General features: G+C 48.2%; 1 protein-coding gene across 4 annotated transcripts in view; it reads right to left on the bottom strand.

Annotated features, from left to right (window-relative positions):
* The window catches only part of Spred2 (sprouty related EVH1 domain containing 2), a 108322-nt gene that overhangs the window by 28410 nt on the left and 61758 nt on the right, over nt 1-18154 (bottom strand). For all 4 annotated transcript variants that reach the window (XM_048435484.3, XM_087909196.1, XM_085692246.2 and 1 more), the window contains exon 2: nt 4344-4521. In XM_048435484.3, the coding sequence (XP_048291441.1) occupies nt 4344-4521 (178 nt within the window). The remainder of the gene's footprint in view (nt 1-4343; nt 4522-18154) is intronic.

Genomic DNA, 18154 nt, shown 5'->3' with positions numbered 1-18154 from the left:
AATCATCGTTTTATTAAAAGATCAACCAAGAGACTAGGTATGGCTAATTGGGTATTTGGCAGAGATTTTTTTTGAAAATGAGCAAACTGAGCTCGCTGCCTCGAAGAAAATAACTGGAATCTCCCACTCCTAATAATAAAATCTGAATTTACAAGTTAAAAAAAATCAGAGTTTTGGACAGTTAACCAATAATTAAACACTTTTTCCCCCAATTATTTTTTTGCTTTATATGTATGGATGTTTTACCGCATGTAAGCCTGTGTACCATGTGAATGTCTGGAGTCTGTGGAGGCCGGAAGAGAATGTCAGATCCTCTGGGGCTGCAGTTACAGATGGTGATGAGTTGCCATGTGGGGTTTGGGGAACTGAACCCAGGTCCTCTCTGCTAAACCATCTGTCCTCTGACCTACATTTTTTTAAAAAAGATTTTACGTATTTACAAGTACATCAGTATTTTCACCACATGTATGCTAGTGCGAAGGTACCAAGATTCACTGGAACTGGAGTTGCAGACAGTTGTGAGCTGCCACGTGAGAGCTGGGAATTGAACCCAGGTCCTCTGGAAGAACAGTCAGTGTTCTTAACTGCTGAGTCCACCTCTCTAGCCCTGCCCTCCGACTGTGAAATATGCACTGCGCATGCACGCACACACACAGTGTCATGAAATAATTGCCGGGCGAGGGGGGAGCACACGGGGGTGTGGAACAGGTATGGTAGCACATGGCTGTAATCTAGCTCCAGGGAGGCAGATGTGTAGGAACTGCAAGTTCAAGGCCAGTGAGGGCTATGTGATGAGAGCTTGTCTCAAAGAAGAAGGGCTGGGGCTACAACTCGATCCCTGTGCCTTCCTAGCCACAAAGAACATAAAGCAAGAAAGAAATCGTTTTGTGTACTGTAGGATGAAATGGAACGCCATCCTGAAGACTGGCCCAATCCTAGCCAATACCACGTTCTCCTCTCCAGGCAACCAATTCATGACGCCACAGAATCAGGCCCGAGTAATACATTCACTCAAGATGAAGGATTAAATAGCAGTTTCCACAGAAGGAAGCATGAGAAAAAGGTGTGGGCAGGGGGTGCAGCTTCGTCTGAAGGAGGCCTTCCTATCATCCAACATGCCCTGGGTCCCCAGCATCAGCTAAACCAGGCACATAAACACATGCCTGTACAACTGGGAGACAGAGCAGAGGATTCGAAGTGCAAGGTCATCCTCACTTAAGAATTGGGGCCAGCCTGGACTACCTGAATCCCTGTCTTAAAAACCAAGCCCGCCAAGCAGATCTCTACGACAGGCAGGGCTACACAGAGAAACCCTGTCACCAAACCCCCCCCACCCCATGCAAAAAATAAAAAAAGGGAAAGAAAACGTTACCAATTAAGTTCTGATATACAATCTAGGAAGAATACCTACAATTATAAGGAAGGGGGACAGATATGGGGGCACAGATCTGACTCCCAACACACTTTCTTCTTAATCCCAGCATTTGGGAGGTGGAGCAAGGGTGATAAAAATCAAATGTGTTGGAGGTCAGCCTGGACTATACTGTGAGTTTCAGGCTAGCCTAGGCCACAAAGCTTCAGCAGACGTACAATTTCTCAGCAGCCAATTACCAAACATTCTCTGACAACTTATAAATGGGTATATGTAGAAGCAGTGTCAGTTAAACTCACAGACTCCAATACAGAAGTAAAACACACACACACACACACACACACACACACACACACACAGTAAGTTGACTTCTAGAACCTTGGAACAACTTCCCACACACTCCTATGAAAAAAGCACTTGCTGCTCAGCTGAAATACAGGGAATGAGGCCTCCATCTCAGGCTCAGCCAACCACCACCTCACATTCCCCACCCCCCTTAAAGGGGTTTCCTTGAATGGCCCGCCCCTTTTCAGAGCTCCTCCAGAGCCTCACGAGGCAGGAGCATTGCCTTAGAGAGCAGGGAGATCAAAGAGATGCCACTGTATCTGCAAATGGTGGAGGAGTGGGGACCGGAATCCAGAATTTCCCGGAGTGGAGCAGGCAAAGGGAGGGTTAGAAAAATAAAGCACAACAGGTGTACGGGTGTGGGACTGAAATGCCACCAGGTGCGGAAGTGTCGTCAGAGCACAGGGAGCAGGAGGAGGTAGGGAGAGGCGGGAAAAACTGACGGTGGCGGAAAAGGAACACCTGGAGGATGGCATCATCCCAATCCTCAATTCCACTGGAGGGGGACATAGAGAGAGGGGCCCACGCTGGACCCGGGGAAGCAATGCACTGTATTATGAACGTGGAGACAGTCTCTTCCCCTTTTGGAAGCGGCAAGAATACAACCGAGGTTATTCATGTCAGGTCCCTGGACAAAAAGGAAAACATCTGTAGTTACTATGTATAAGTCACTGGGAAGACACGAGTTCATAATGCCATTTGAAAGGAAGGGGCCGGGTTAGACCGTCTCAACTTGGGCTATTTTAAACCTGGGTGTGGTGGTACAGGCCTGTAATCCTGGAATTTGGGAGTAGTAGACAGGAAGATTAGGAGTTCAAGGTCATCCCTGGCTACAAAGCCAGTTTGGGCTATAGGAGAGCCTCTCTCAAAAAGCCAGAAATGGAGACTACTCTAGGTTGACAATCTCCAACAATCCAGAAGAAACCCAGGAGAAACAGCACCAAGTATCCAGAACCCTTCACACGAAGACAGTCTGCTAACGGACTAGAAAGGGAGGATGCAAATGAAAGAATCTCTACTGAAATTCTGCAGAACAGAATACCGATGAAAGAGAAAAAAAGACAAGAAACACACTTTTAAAACCTAAATAAGGCAGGGAAAGATGAATACCTTGTAACACCAGGGCAGGACACACACACACATACAAAAAAAAGTTCCAGGAGACAGATATGCAAAGGACATTGGCAGATAACTCAGTCACGCAAAGACTAAAACATTTGTGTGTGTGTGTGCGCGCGCGTGCGTGCGTGTGTGTGTGTGTGTGTGTGTGTGTGCGTGTATGTGCGGGCATGTGTAGAGGTCAGAGGGCAGCCTACAAGAATCTGTGCTCTCCTACTATGTGGGTCCCAGGAACTGAACTCACCATTAGGCTCGGCTGCCTGTGCCCTCGTACACTGGGCCATCTGGCTGGCTGGCTGACAATTACAGCTTTTTAACGAGTAGGAAACTATATGAGGCCATTCATAAGTAATCAACGGAGACCACTGTTACTCTATTGAAATGATAGCGATTTAAAACATATGACCTCAAAGGTTAAAGGAAAATCTCACATAGTAGCAGCACCCCTATACACTAAAGTTTCTCTCTCTCTCTCTCTCTCTCTCTCTCTCTCTCTCTCTCTCTCTCTCTCATTTTGTGATTTTTTTTTCCCCCTCTGTGTAGCCCTGGCTGTCCTGGAACTCACTTTGCAGACCAGGCTAGCCTCGAACTCAGAACTCAAGAGATCCACCTGCTTCTACCTCCCAAGTGCTGGGATTAAAGACGTGCGCCACCACTGCCCGGCTTCTAATGATTTCTTTAAAAAGATGAACTGTGGAACGTGGAAAAACGCAGTTAAACGTGTCTTCACAATACTATGGTGATGGGGGGGGCACGAAAGAGACGGTCTAACAGCAGAACCCACACGAGTGTGAGCAGCACAGAAAAGCCCTTGAGGAGAATGTCGGTGACACGTGAGTGAGATGCACAGCTCTTGACACACCGACAAAAGGCGTGTAAAAAGGAAAACACGCACAGCTGTGTGCCATGACGCTGCTTCAGTTTTGGGGTCTGTGTGATGCTATACACCCTGCATCTTATTCCTCTGCTTCGGGTGCCTCACTGGACTTGGAGCTAAGGCTGGTCAGTAAGGTGTGGGGATCCTCTGTCTCTGTCTCCCACTGTGCTGGGGGTACAGGCCTGCATGGCCAGCATGTTTTTATGTGGCTACAGGGGTCCAAACTCAGGTCTTCAGGCTTCTACAGCAAAGGCTTGTACACTCCAGGCCATCTCCTCCAACCCCCTAGCTCTGGTCTCTTTCAGACGAACATGTATTTAGAAGGAACCAATGCTAGGTGATGCTGTTTCCCGCGTTACCTTCTCCCACCTAAATCTTCCCTGGAAAACCCTCGTTCCAGTTTGTTGTTATACGACTTGCAATAATAAAGAACATGCTTTTGATTCCAATACCTGTCATAACCGCACACCTTGATCAATCAGAGATGCAAGCAAGAGGGTCAAATACCCTTGTGGCATGCGCTCTATATGGTGTGTGGCCAAGAGACTGCACTGGAAAGGGAGGGATTATATGTACAGAAACCAGTCATTGCAATTTTAACGCCCGCCCGCGATGTGTGTCTGTCATTACCAGTTTGTCTTTCTGTCGTTCACCATGGATGAGAAAGCCGCTTCGTCCATTGCCTTCAGGGTGCATGACCTTACACACCCCGACGCGACTGATCCCGCCTCCTTCCTGTGGGAACCATCCCCCGCTGGAGTCATCTCTGGTCATAACCACAGCCTTGACACGCACAATATAGCTGTCACTAAAACGACAACAAGAAGGGGCATGACAACAGTCTAGTAGCTGCAGAACACACTTCCCAGGGCAAGACACTTCTCTGGATCTGTCGCAGAAATACGGCTGACAATAACCCAGAACGGGAGGCCATCTTGACATTTAGGAAAAACAGCATGTAACGTAAATACCAAAGTTCATCTTAAAAGAGACACCCACTGACAAACCAATCTTACTTGTGAGTCTTTGAAGACCACATGGGAATATGCCCTCCAGTTTCGGGGTGCTGCACATTAACTGAATGAACAAATTAAGCTCTAGAATTTGATGTCTGGGCTGAAACGCCAGGCCTATTAACTTAAAAGGATGTTACAACTTTCATCTTCTAAACCTAGTTTACAATAAATGACCAACCTTTAACATGTTATGACGTTAAGAATTCTATTTAGCAAGCAATATCAAAATTCACTTCTAAATTACAAAGTCCCCATCCCATGGACCATTTCTATAGGCGGGAAGGCTTCAACTCACCCCACACCCCTATAGCCTTTGCTTATACGATTTCCTTTTTCTCGGTCGAAATATCTGATTCTGCCCTAAGCTCTACTGGACTATGGCCAAAGATCCCTTTTCCTCCAAAGACCAACTTAAGTTTCTTTTTGTTGTTTGTTGGTTTGAGGATAAATTAAATTCTCGCTTGATATTTTCTTTCTTTGCACATAATTCATTTGCTTGTCTTGCCCATGAGAACACACACTGCCATCTTCTATGTCAGGCCCTGCACAGAGCCGAGGGAAGCAGTAACACAGAATGACAGGATTGTGTCCGCCTCAGCACTCTGGGGCAAACGCCACAATCTCAGAGCCAGCCTGTCTCCCATGCCTCGGCTCACCTCTCTCCCAGACTTCCTGTGATCTGCTACTGTGACGTCACTGCCTTCCCACACCCGGGCAACGTCCTGTCCCACACAAAAGTCCCCTCTGCTTTCTTCACCTAGACTCGGTGGAAGGCGCCTGTGGCGGCTCTCTCAGGCTAACGTGCCCTTGCCCTGGTCTGACAGAGGCGTGTGTGTGTGTGTGTGTGTGTGTGTGTGTGTGTGTGTGTGTGTGTGTGCGCGCGCGCGCGACTAAACCATTCTCTACCTGCTGAGTTTTCTTCACCTCTGGGTTCCACACCCCAACCCCAATTCCAGGAAGACTTTACCAGCCAGGCAAACTGCCCCCCTCTGCACACCCCCTCATCATGCCCCTCATGTCCCTGAGGGAGTTCCCGATACCATTACATCTTGCTTCCGGAACGCTCTCCCTTCCAATGCCTTGGCACTCAACCACGGCTATCTATGCTCAGGGCACCAAGTCAACCCCTGAACTTACCACCAATATGGGCACTACCTCCAAATGTCATTTATTTTTTCCTTTCGGATAGTCTCATGAAGCCTAGGCTGGCCTCCAACTTACTACGTGGATGAGGCTGATTCTCCTGTTTCCATAGCGTCAATTACATGCAGGTGCGAGCCATCGCCAACAAATAACCCTACTCTCCAACCATGACTTCCTGCTTCCACAGTTCCCCCCACTAGGGCCAGGGGTCTCCTGCTGACTACCTCATCTCCCCTGCTTTCTACTTCGCTCCACTTGGCTCTCTCAGACCCCTGCATTCGGTCACAGGGAAACCCCACTGCACTTTGCTCCAGGGCTTATTCTAAACCACAGCCACTGACTGTAAGCGGGGCTACATTCTGCTACATGTGCCCTCTGCCTAAGATGACTTCAGAGAGCCTCCTGGCTCCTGGCTCCAAGGTGACGGATGCCCTTGTTTCCTTGGGAAAACCAATCCAGTCAGCTGAGCCCTGCACCCATGCCCGTCATGTCTGCACAATCTCTCCCGCCACACGGCTGAACCACGCCCCATTCCTCCACCCCAACATTGCTCTATGCCAACAATGCCCGTCTTCACATTTCTGCCCGTCCTCCTACCTACCGAGATCCAGACCAATGACAACAGTGGGTGATGACATGTCTCTGCTTAGGTGTCTGAGCCATCTCAAGCAATACGTGTTTTCCTTCCCAAGGTCTTCCCACGCTTCTGAGTTATTACTCCAGTCTCTACGCTGACCCTACTGGTCATCCCTTATCCTGAGGCTACTATAGTGGTACCCTGACTGGCATCCTCTATGTCCATGCTTGCCCATGTTCCCTGAAAACAGAAAGGTCAGTCGGATTGCATCATGTACTGTACTAGGAGCTCAAACCCTGCTATATCCTCCTACTGACCTCCGCTCCCATCCCAAGGGCCTCCTTGCTGGCCCTCCATATTCCTGCTTCAAGGTCTCACAGTTACCACTTCTTCCCATCTCATTTCTCACCGTTCTCTCCACACATGATCATGTATGTTCCGTCTCAGCTGGGTCCCTGCATAGCATACTCCACTAGAGAACACTTTCTTGGCATCTGTAAAAGCAGCCTCCCCACCTCCCCCAAATCTCTTCCCACTGCTGGCCCTGAAACCTATTTGCCCACCAGGATAAAACTTGGTGAGGGTGGGGACTCTGCCATGTTCGTTCACCACTAATCCCTAGGGCTTACAATGGTATCGAGCCCATCAACAGGGTGCAGGATCGATGGACTGAAAATGTAGTATGAATAGGTATTTTAAAAAATTGAAACAACCAAAGTCCCTGTATCAATACTCACTTGCTTACAAACCACAATAGCTTACCTAAGCTATGATCATAGATTTTTGTAGAGAGTAGCTCTGTGTATGAAAGACAACTTCTTGGCTACCGAGCTGCATCCACTCCTTTTTTCATTTAATTACGCGTGTACATACCACGGTGAACATGTGAAGGCCCAAGGACAACCTGTGGGAGTTGGTTCTCTCCTTCCACCAGGTGGATCCTAGGGCTCAAACTCAAGGTTGTCAGGCTTGGTGGCAAGTCGCCTTCTTTACCTGAGTGATCTCGGTCACCCATCAGTCCTTTGTATGATTTTTACTTTGAGATAGGGTCCCAGGTTGAACTTGTGATTCTCTGGCCTAAAAGCAAGGCAATGAGGTCTCACATCATCCTAGGCAGGACCCTCTCAATGGGCTGGGGATACAGGCAGGAGTTACCAGTGCTAGCAAGAGGAAAGCAGAATGAAGAGTCAGAGGTCACCCCTGAAGATGTGCACACAGAAGGCCAGGCCACACCTGCACCTCTAGCCCTAGAGTCTTGTCACCTCAGGATCTAATAAGCCTGTGCTTGAGAACTCAGAGGTTAAGAACACTGGGTGTGGGCCGGTGAGGTGGCTCAGCAGGCAGAGGCACTGTCACCAAGCCTGACAAACTACCATATCCAGGATCTACAAAATGAAGGGGAGAGCTGATTCCCCCAAGTTGTCCTGATCTCCATACCTGTGTCATGATATGCCCCCCAAATAAATGAGTAGCAGTGGTAGTAACAATCATCGTCATCATTACCATTATCACCACCATCACCATCATCATCATCACCACCATCGTCACCACCATCATCACCACCACCACCACCATCACCACCACCATCGTCACCACCATCATCACCACCACCATCACCAACATCGTCACCACTATCACCACCATCATCACCATCACCACCATTGTCACCATCAGCACCATCACCAATATCGTCACCATCACCACCATCATCATCACCACCATCATCACCAACATCGTCACCACTATCATCACCACCACCATCACCAACATCGTCACCACTATCACCACCATCATCACCACCATCACCACCATCATCATCACCATCACCACCATCACCAACATCGTCACCACCATCATCACCACCACCATCACCGACATCGTCACCACCATCATCACCACCACCATCACCAACATCGTCACCATCATCATCACCACCATCGTCACCATCACCACCATCATCATCACCACCACCATTGTCACCACCATCATCACCAACACCATCACCACCGCCACCATCTTTCTCCTACTAGATGCCATATTTTTTGATTTTATGTATGCAAGCAATTCCAGAGAATACCCACACTTTTCCCCATATGCTATTAATCCCAGAAACAACAGGAAGCCCCAGGAGTCATAATTCTAGCTCACAATATACTTTTTCAAATATTCTACAAGGGCATGATGAGCTCAAAGCCTCAGGAAATGGCTGGGGTGGGCACTGAAGCTCTCCACAACGCAGCTAAGGCGAAACTTTTACTTTCTGAGTTTCAACTGTGTTTCCTTCATCTGAGGGGATTAAGCAGACATGAAAAGGAGAGATATACATTGTGCTAGGGCCACTAACTCCACCTAAGTACACATTTATTAGAGATTAAAAATCCAAGCATCCCACCCCTTGGCTCCCAGACTACAGGGGTGTTGATTGTGGCCTTTGCTTGTACTCTAAGGCCTCTGTCCGTCCAACTTGACCATTCCTAACCAGTGCCTTCCCCAGACACAGATCTTCTCCATGGGGGGTAAGCGGGACGGAGGGGCTTAAAACCAGACCAGGGCATGTGGTATGTTGGGTATCCAGTTGTATGGCCACGAGTCAACCACTTCCTACCTGTGGCCCACCGAAGTCCCTCAAGCACTCTATCCTGCCTGGTACAGAGGAAAACTCCCTGCCCTCTCTCCTTCCCTGCTTTGAAAAACTAATCAAGACACCAGCAGGTGTGAGGTTTATTTACAAGTGTGTAGTAGGAAGCTGGGGGACAGGTTCAGTAGGAAGCTGGGGGACAGGTTCATTTAAAAATTTTTCACACACACACACACACAAAAATGCTATTGGTAGCTGGTATGCCTTAGAAACACTTTCAGATCATGCTACCACTGTCAAAAAGAAAAAAGGAAACAAAAGCAAAAACTCCCGAAACTGGCGTGATTGTAGTGTGTGCCGGGAGAGACTTTGAAACTTTGCATGTGGCCCCAATATTAACTGAATGAAGGCCAGGTAAGCATGTGAGCTAAAGAGCCCAGGCAGCCAGTGCCATTACCAATGACACTGTGCCAAACTGGCTGAACTGGGGACCTTTCCATTTAAATGTGGTTTCTTGGGGGGGGGAACCCTAAGATCCCAACATGCTGACTAGTTTGTCCTACAGGCACTCAGAGTGAGAAGGAGGCAGGTAACGAACGATCTAAGGCAGGATCCGAAGGCCATGCCACTCTATTCAGATTTGGAGCAGGCCATGTTACAGGCGTAAACAAAGGAACTGTAGGAAGCTATGACAGCTGCTCCTAGTCTTGTAGAGGATGTGTGCTCCTGGGCAAGGCTGGTCAGCACTGGCAGACCTCCCTGGTTGCTGAGGCCCTTTCTTTGAGTTTCGTTTCTTTACAAAAGGAAGACAGAATCCACCCTGCTGCCAGCGATAAAGGCCACGTGTCAGAGCCACAGCGACTTGGGAAGTTGTAGCTCACTGTTTTGGTTGGAAGGCTGGCTTTAATCACTTAGGTGGGTCTCCAAACCACAGCACTCCTGCCCACTGAAGAGTAAGTTTGCATAACGTGGGCCCTGCCAGCTGTCGGGCACCTGAGGGGACAGCATCTTAGACCACCGGCCTCAGCAGCAGACAGGGTCATAAAACTCAGGATGGATGGCGCTGACGGCGCACCTACAGAGGGAGAGGTTCCACCTGCCATCTGTGACCCTTTGCCCGCCCCCTCTTCCTGCAGGGATGGAGCCGATTTCATACCGCCATAAATCCTCCCCAGCACACCCCATGGCCAGGCCTTATCTGATCACATGGCTTCTTTATCTCTCCATCACGTTAAACATGAGGTTCACTTCCTTCCAGCCCCTTCTCCACTCCCCCAGACCTAGAGGGGGATTAGTTGGGTCCCAGACTCCCCAGTCCACTTCCAAAACACCAGCTGAGCCAAAACACCAGCTGAGCCAAAACACCAGCCTCTCTGGGAGCCAGGTAAGCTCACTTTGTCTTCATCTGAATTACACCCCCATGCCATGCCCACTGATTTAGAAAGACGTTCAGATTTCACCAAATTGCCCATGTGCGTGTATGTTAGTGATGTATGCCTAGTGAGTTCTGTAAAATTAATCGGCGAGATACTGCGTCATAGGCAAATGTGCTGAGAAGCCGAAGGTGCTGGTCATCGTCCACTGGCATTGCTTTTTCAAGTATTCGTCTTAAGCATCAGTTACTTAAAAATTCATAAAAGATGATGACCCTGGTCTTAAAACCTTGATGGGTGAGAAAAGAGATCCATGTGGTTGGACGCACGACGGTTACATGGCTTTCTGCTCTGTACAGGACACTTGAGGTACAGCACTTATTTGCTCTGCAAGCCTAAATGCAGAAGAAACAGGGTCTCCAGATTAATGATTTAAGCAGACACCGTGTGGATGGTCGGCTAGCCTGTTATGGAAAACGGTTTAGTTGCAGAGATGCCATTTCCAGCAGGGTTAGTAAGTCTGGAAGGGCAGTAGCTCTCCTCTCAGACACCCACAGGCAGGCTCTGTGAAGGGGTCCGGGTCCTTTCTGAACCCAGACTGTTTGCTTCACAAGAGAAATGGCGTCGCTAGTGTCAGTTAACGAAGTCCACCCGTACCTTGCCTAACATAGAGTGTTGCTGAGCATGCTGACACTTTTATACTGATCTGACCCAAACCTTTGGGGCATAGTGAAGCCGGAGCTTCAGAGGCACTGTATCTGTTAGCACATTCTCTTGCACAGGGCCTGCTACCCTGGCCCTAGAGACTTCCTGGGTATCCCAAGGTAGGGGTACCAGGCAGTGTACCATGCATAAGGCTGGGGAACCAGGCAGTGTACTACCATGTACAAGGTTGAGGTACCAAGCAGTGTGCCATGAACAAGGTTGGGGTGCCAGGCAGTGTACCATGCACAAGGCTGGGGAACCAGGCAATGTACAGTGTACTAGGTTGAGGTACCAGGCAGTGTACCATGTACAAGGCTGGGGAACCAGGCAGGGTATCATGTACAAGGTTGAAGTACCAGGCAGTGTGCCATGCACAAGGTTGGGGTGCCAGGCAGTGTACCATGCACAAGGCTGGGGAACCAGGCAGTGTATCATGTACAAGGTTGAGGTACCAAGCAGTGTTCCATATACAAGGTTGGGGTGCCAGGCAGTGTACCATGTACCAGGTTGAGGTACCAGGCAGTGTGCCATTCGCCAGTCCAGTTTTTCTTTCCCTTTTCTTTGCTGCTGTGTGCTGTGGCCCTAATGGTCAAGAGTCATCAAGGAAGTCAAATGGATAAAAACTGGACGTGAACCCAAGGAGCCTTACAGAGACTGAAGAAGCCGGGGTGGGGTGGTGGGGGCAAACGACTAGGGCACCTGTAAGTGCTAACAACAGAGGCTCCTCGTGACCAAAGATCCATGGCCCAGACAGTTTGAGCTTTCTGTGGTTCCCAACAGTTTTCTGTAGCCAGAGGTGAATTCACAGGCACTGAGCGTACAAAGTGCAGGAGCAGTGTGGACTCACACTGGGCGTCCCCTCATGAAACGCTAGTCTGGGCTACTTGGCAGCGGTTTACAGAGCGCGTTAGTTGGCTGAGCATTTAACATAAAATCGCTAATTTTACACCTGAGCACGTATCTCCTACATCCGGTTCTTCCGTGCTCTCTCAAACCATAACACACTCTGGTTAGTAGAAAAATGACAGTAAAGAACCTGCCCTGGAGAGGAGGGATTATCAAAAATAAATCTCTGCTGGGCCGTGGTGGCGCACGCCTTTAACCCCAGCACTCGAGAGGCAGAGGCAGGGGAATCTCTGTGAGTTGGAGGCCAGCCTGGTCTATAGAGCGAGCTCCTGGCTATGTAGAGAGACTCTGTCTTGAAAGACAGAAAACAAGACCAAAAGCAGAACACCCTCTCCCCCAAAAAGGTCCGTCTTCAATTCAGCACCCGAAAAGCAATTCTAGTCGTGCTGTGTACGGCAGGTGACCTAAGATGCTCTGAGACCACGCTCTGTGTCAGTGCGGTCTTCCGGGGGACGCTCTGCAAAGGTAATGGGGAATCAAAGCACCGCTCGGGTGACTTTTTCGTGCCTGCTGCTTTATTCGGGGAAACCTGGTGCTTTCCCGAATATGTTGCATGCACAGTCACCTGGGATGGAGACCCTGCTCGTGAAGAGCCTAAGAGACTCTGTCTTTTACTCGCCATAGCTGAAAGTCACCTCTCTGCCCCGGCACAGGCCTCTCCACCAAAGTGGGCTTGGCCAGCCAAGGGTGACCCCTATCCTGCAACAGCCACATTTCTCCAGCTGGAGGCTGGGGACTGCACCTGTAATTACAGAGTTCAAAAACACTGGCTCCATGGGGTTAAGACGCTCATGCCCTCGGGCAACAAGAACAGATCCATCCGATTCGAAAGCACACGCAAACCAAAACCACATTTTTTAAAAATAATAATCCAAGTTCTTAAAACTTGGGGGTGGGGGTTGCACTGGAGATGGCTCAGCAGTTAAGAGCCCTGGCTGCTTTTCCAGAGGACCGGGGTTTAATTCCCAGCACACACGTGGCACCTCACAATTATCTGTAACTCCAGTTCCAGAGAATCTGACACCCATGGCAAAACACCAATGCACATAAAATAAAAATTATTTTTTTTCTAAAAAAAAAAAAAAAAGAAAACAAAATTCTTTTTAGAAACTGAGCACTCGCTAGATGGGGATTCCAGGTACAAGATGAGGCTACATCAGGCCTCGGACTGCCGCAGGGTCCTCTCTTCTGCTCCACTCTGCCTTACTGTGATGCTCTGGCTACTGGCCACAGTTACTACAGAACCACAAAAATGACATGCATCTGCGGTGGGTGCCATGATTACATGCATTATATGCAACTTTAAAAAATGCTAATATGGGTGGGTACTTTCAGGAAATGATAAATAAAAAATCACTAAAGCATAACTTTGACATCAGTAGTTTTAGAAATAAGCTTTATTTTATTTAGGTTTTGTTTTGAAAAACAAATGTGTCTAATTCTTACAGACTAAGCATGCGCCCTAGAGGACTGAGTTTCAGGGTGACTACTTGGCAAAAAGTGGGGACAAGAGAGCCCTGGGAGGCAAAGGGCCAAAGCTGAACTGAGGTTTAGGGCTCTGAGTGCTCTGCTTAGCCCAGGGTCGGCAGAGTTCATAATTAACCAAGATTTAAGGGATTTCCATCTTGAGGCAGACAAATTGACCAGCCCTGAAAAACTCTCTCTTCTTTTTACCTGAAAGCAACCGTGGCCAGCTAACAGAGACCCCAGACCACTGGACAGAAGGAACCCCCACATTAAATCACACCAGCAATAAAACAAAACCAGGCTTTCAAAACACAAAGGGCAAAGGGGGTTGCTTAAAGTTGATCCCAGGACGGACCCAGAGCCGCTGAACTTCCGTGCCTCCTTCTAGTTCTGCCCTTGTCCTCATCATTGGTGAAGGCAAAGGAGTAAGAACATCAGCAGACAACCAGCGGCCCGTGACATCTAGGTCTACACGACGTCAATAAGGCCCTGAAACGTCTGCCTCCTCCTGCCTCCTCCTGTCCCGTGCATGGCTGCATTTACTCCCCCTGCTACCCTGCCCTTCTCCCACAGTCAAAAGGGCAGGAAATTACTTTACCAGTTTTAGCAAATTCAAAACCTACAAAATCTTTTACAGGCCAGTCCTTCTTAAGATCTGTTCCAAACAAAAGGTGATAATTTAGCCCACAGGAAGGAAGGAGCGCCAAGGCCCACAAGCCACAGGCAGGGTTTTTATGAGCCTCGCTGTATTTTCTAGACAGATCCACCCATGGGTTGTCCTTTCAGGGGGCAAGAGTCAGTAATTCATTCAGTTCTTTTTCACCAGAGTTCTGCCACCTCCTTCTCTAGGGAGGGAAAGATAAGTAGTAAATGAAGCTCGTTCAAGGTAGCTGCGCTCTCTCTCTCTCTCTCTCTCTCTCTCTCTCTCTCTCTCTCTCTCTCTCTCTCTGTGTGTGTGTGTGTGTGTGTGTGTGTAGAATCTCCACTCCCCAGCACACACCGACAGTTAGGCCTCGCGTCACGTGGTGAAGAGACGATAAACAAGTTACTTTCTCGCACCTTTTCAGCTAGAAATAGCGGGAGCAACTAAATCGTACCCCCTCGTTCAGATGGAAAAGGGACTGAGCAAGGCTAGTGACCTGGGACAGATAAAGGGTGGTTTACCCATCGCTCCCCACACTGCTTACCAACAGGGCTCTGGGCTGTGGGAAAAGCTCCTGGAATGGTGAGGTTGGGATCTTCAGATCTACTGGCTTAGGGAACGGCCATGAAGGAATTTAAAGCCAAGAGAATCACTAACAGCGCAACTCTGGGACAGAGCGACAGCTGGAAGGCGGGGCAGGGTCATCTTGGCGGTTTCCCCTGGACAGAGGTCATTCCACTTGGGGTTTATTAGTATACCTAGACCTCTCCTGTAACACATCCCCCTTCTCACAATTGGGTGTGACACTCCAAGTCTACGACCAAACCACAGCCTCTTTGAGGGCAAGAGCCAGAGGGCTTTTGAGGTTTCTTTCCAACTTTTGGATTTTTAAAAAATGGGCTTCGTAGTCCTTTAGTGTTGCCAAGGGCGTTAGCAAACACACGCTACTGAAACATCCCGCGGAAGCAGAAAACTTCAAGTAGTAAAACGCAGCGGAATACCTCTGATAGAACAAGACCAGAAGCCACCAAGACCCAGGGTCACACAAAAGTGCACTGACAGACTTCCTACGCAATCATAAACTTCCCAGAGCAAGGCATGCTTACTGAAATCTTTTGAAAAAGGAAGAGAATAGTCCTGGAAACGTAGCTCAGAGGCAGGGCGTTCACCTAGGATACACACAGACAAGGCCAGAGGTTCAAGTCGCGCACACACGCGCGTGCTCGCTCACACTCACACACACACACACACACACACACACACACACACACACACACACGCACAGAATATAAATGTATATTCTGGGTTGACCTGGAACTCCGTATGTAGACCAGGCTAACCTTGAACTCTCAGCCATCCGCCTAACTCCCAGGTGTGGACACTAAAGGTCATGTGCTGCCACGCCTGGCACACATAAGAGGTTCCCTGAAGTCAACACAGTAAAAGCCACCATTGTGGGCATCACTTTAGCAACAAAAGAAAAATAATAAGATGTTTACCATGTACATCCAACTCAGTATATCCTATGGTGCATTCCTGACAGTAAAGCTGAGCTCTCATCACAATTGGTCTCGCTCTTTCCCTTTTTAAGATTACAATTTTTATTTTAAATTGTGTGTGTGTGTGTGTGTGTGTGTGTGTGAGAGAGAGAGAGAGAGAGAGAGAGAGAGAGAGAGAGAGAGAGAGAGAGAGAGAATGGGACAGCCTGTAGTTGGTTCTTCCCTTTCTACTGTGTGGGCTCCAGGAATTGAACTCAGGTCATCAGCCCCGGTAGCAAATGCCTTTATTCAGCAGCCATCTCTCTGGCCTTCAGCCTGGTTCTCTAGGGCAGTCACAATTCCTAAGGCACCACAAATAAGCCTGCATCCAGCAACTTCCTCCAGTGAGTCAGTCTATAAGGAAGTCCTGCAAACCGAAAAGGCCAAGCATAACACGATGCATGATAGTACATCTTCTTGCGTGTTTGCATACAGCCAGCCTTAACATTTATTACACGGAAATTTCACCGCCACAGACTAGTCCAGATACGTTTTCACTGCAGCATTCACGATAAGCCAAGAGGTGGCGATCATCTAAACGCCTGCTCAGCCCATCCAGAGACAGATGGTTAAACGATGTAGCAATATCCACACTGGGTTATTGTTCAACCTTAATAAAGAAGGAAATCAAAGTGGGATGAACTTTGAGAATGCTAAATAAGCCAGCCAAAAAAAAAAAAAAAAAGACAAACCACTGCACTATTTATATTGTTATCTAAATTCTAAATGCCTTAGTCAAAGCCAGGGACACAGAGAGCAGAATGGTGGTTGCCCTGGGGTGGTGAAGGGCAGGGAAGGGAGACTCAATTATCGAGGGTGAGTTTGGGATTTGCAAGGTTAAAATGTTCTAGAGATCTAGAATGCATATATAATCATTGTTACTTGACTAAAAAGGTAGTTGAAGTGGTTAAACTCTAAGTTTGGGGGCTAAAAAGCATTTGCTTGTGTTAATGAAGGGAAGGCTATTTATACGACACAAGGCATATATGGTCAAAGGGCAGCCCCCTTGAGTTGGTTCTCTCCCTACTAGCGCGTGGGTCCTCAGGCTTGGCAGCAAGCTGCCTTGACTTGATGAACCATCTCACTGGCCCTGTATCCTGGGTTGTGCTGAGGAGCATTCCTACAGTCTAAGGAGGACCACGGTGACAAAGGAAACAATCAGTTCACGTGCAGAACCTTCTCTGGGAGCTGAGTGCAAGGCAAAAGCCAAGATTGCCTTTGCTCTGCTCCTTCATGCATAAGGCAGGCCACATACAACTCAAACTTCTTAAGCAGTACCTTTAATTGCCAGAAAAATGACTTTTCTTATGAAACCATTTCAGAGATCAAAACTGTGAAGCAGAACTGTATGCCCTCACTGTGAGCACTAAAAATCCTCTCAGCTCTTAGACAACAATATTCTTTAAAAAAATTTTTTAGACTTAATTTTAAGGCCTTGTGAGTGCCTACATGTATGTATGTATACCACATATGTGCCTAGTGTCCATGGAGGGTGTCAGATCCCCTGGAACTCAAGTTACAGGAGGTTGTGATGCTGTGGAATATTGGCTGAAGATGTGGTGCATTCTTTTATGTAACATTTGTTTAACTCTGTGAAGCTCTGTTACTTTGCCTGCCTAAAACACCTGATTGGTCTAATAAAGAGCTCAACAGCCAATAGCTAGGTGGAAGAAAGGATAGGTGGGGCTGACAGGCAGATAGAATAAATAGGAGAAATCTGGGAAGGGAAGATCAAGGAGCGAGAAAAGCAGGAGAGAGGACCCTAGGGGTCAGCTATCCAGCTACATAGCAAGCCACAGAGTAAGACATAAATAAAAGTATACAGAATGGAGAAAGATAAAAAGCCCAGAGGCGAAAAGCAGATGGGATAATTAGTTAAGAAGAGTTGGTTAGAAATAAGGCAAGCTAAGGCCAGGTATTCGTAGGAAAGAATAAGACTCCGTGAGATTTATTGGGGAGTTGGGTGGCTGGTCCCCCAAAGAGTAATAAAAACAACTAGCTACATTGTGAGCGGCCGTGTGGGTGCTGGGAACTGAACCCAGGTCCTCTGCAAGAGCAGCACAGGCTCTGAACCACTGAGTCATCTCCCCAGCCTTGACAAGTGTTCATAATGAACATTTAACATGTCTATAACGCAATGAACAGACTCACACCCCTGACATTTTTTATGATGACCCTCGGTTTTAAAGATTACTAAACACAATTACAGGAATTCTTTAACACTTCCATTTCTTCTCCATGGGAGTTAGCTGTGTTTTTAATATTCCTCAAGGCGGGGGGGGGGGGGGGGGGGGGACTGGCTTGATTTTTCTTTGGAACAAGTCCCTGCCAGATTTTGCACACTGCAGCTCTTTGGCGATGTGATGAGAACACATGCCCACCCACAGACACTAACTTTGCTCATCGCTCTCTCTGAGCAGCACCAGGGACACATGCTCTTTGTGCCCAGTCAAGTAGCAGGGCCCACGGGGCCAGAGCAGCGGCAGACAACGGAG

This window comes from Myodes glareolus, chromosome 8 (genome assembly GCF_982192425.1).
Source record: "Myodes glareolus chromosome 8, mMyoGla1.1, whole genome shotgun sequence".
Classification (NCBI taxonomy): Eukaryota; Metazoa; Chordata; class Mammalia; order Rodentia; family Cricetidae; genus Myodes; species Myodes glareolus.
Note: the sequence above shows the minus strand (reverse complement) of the source record. Positions and strands in the feature narration are given on the sequence as shown.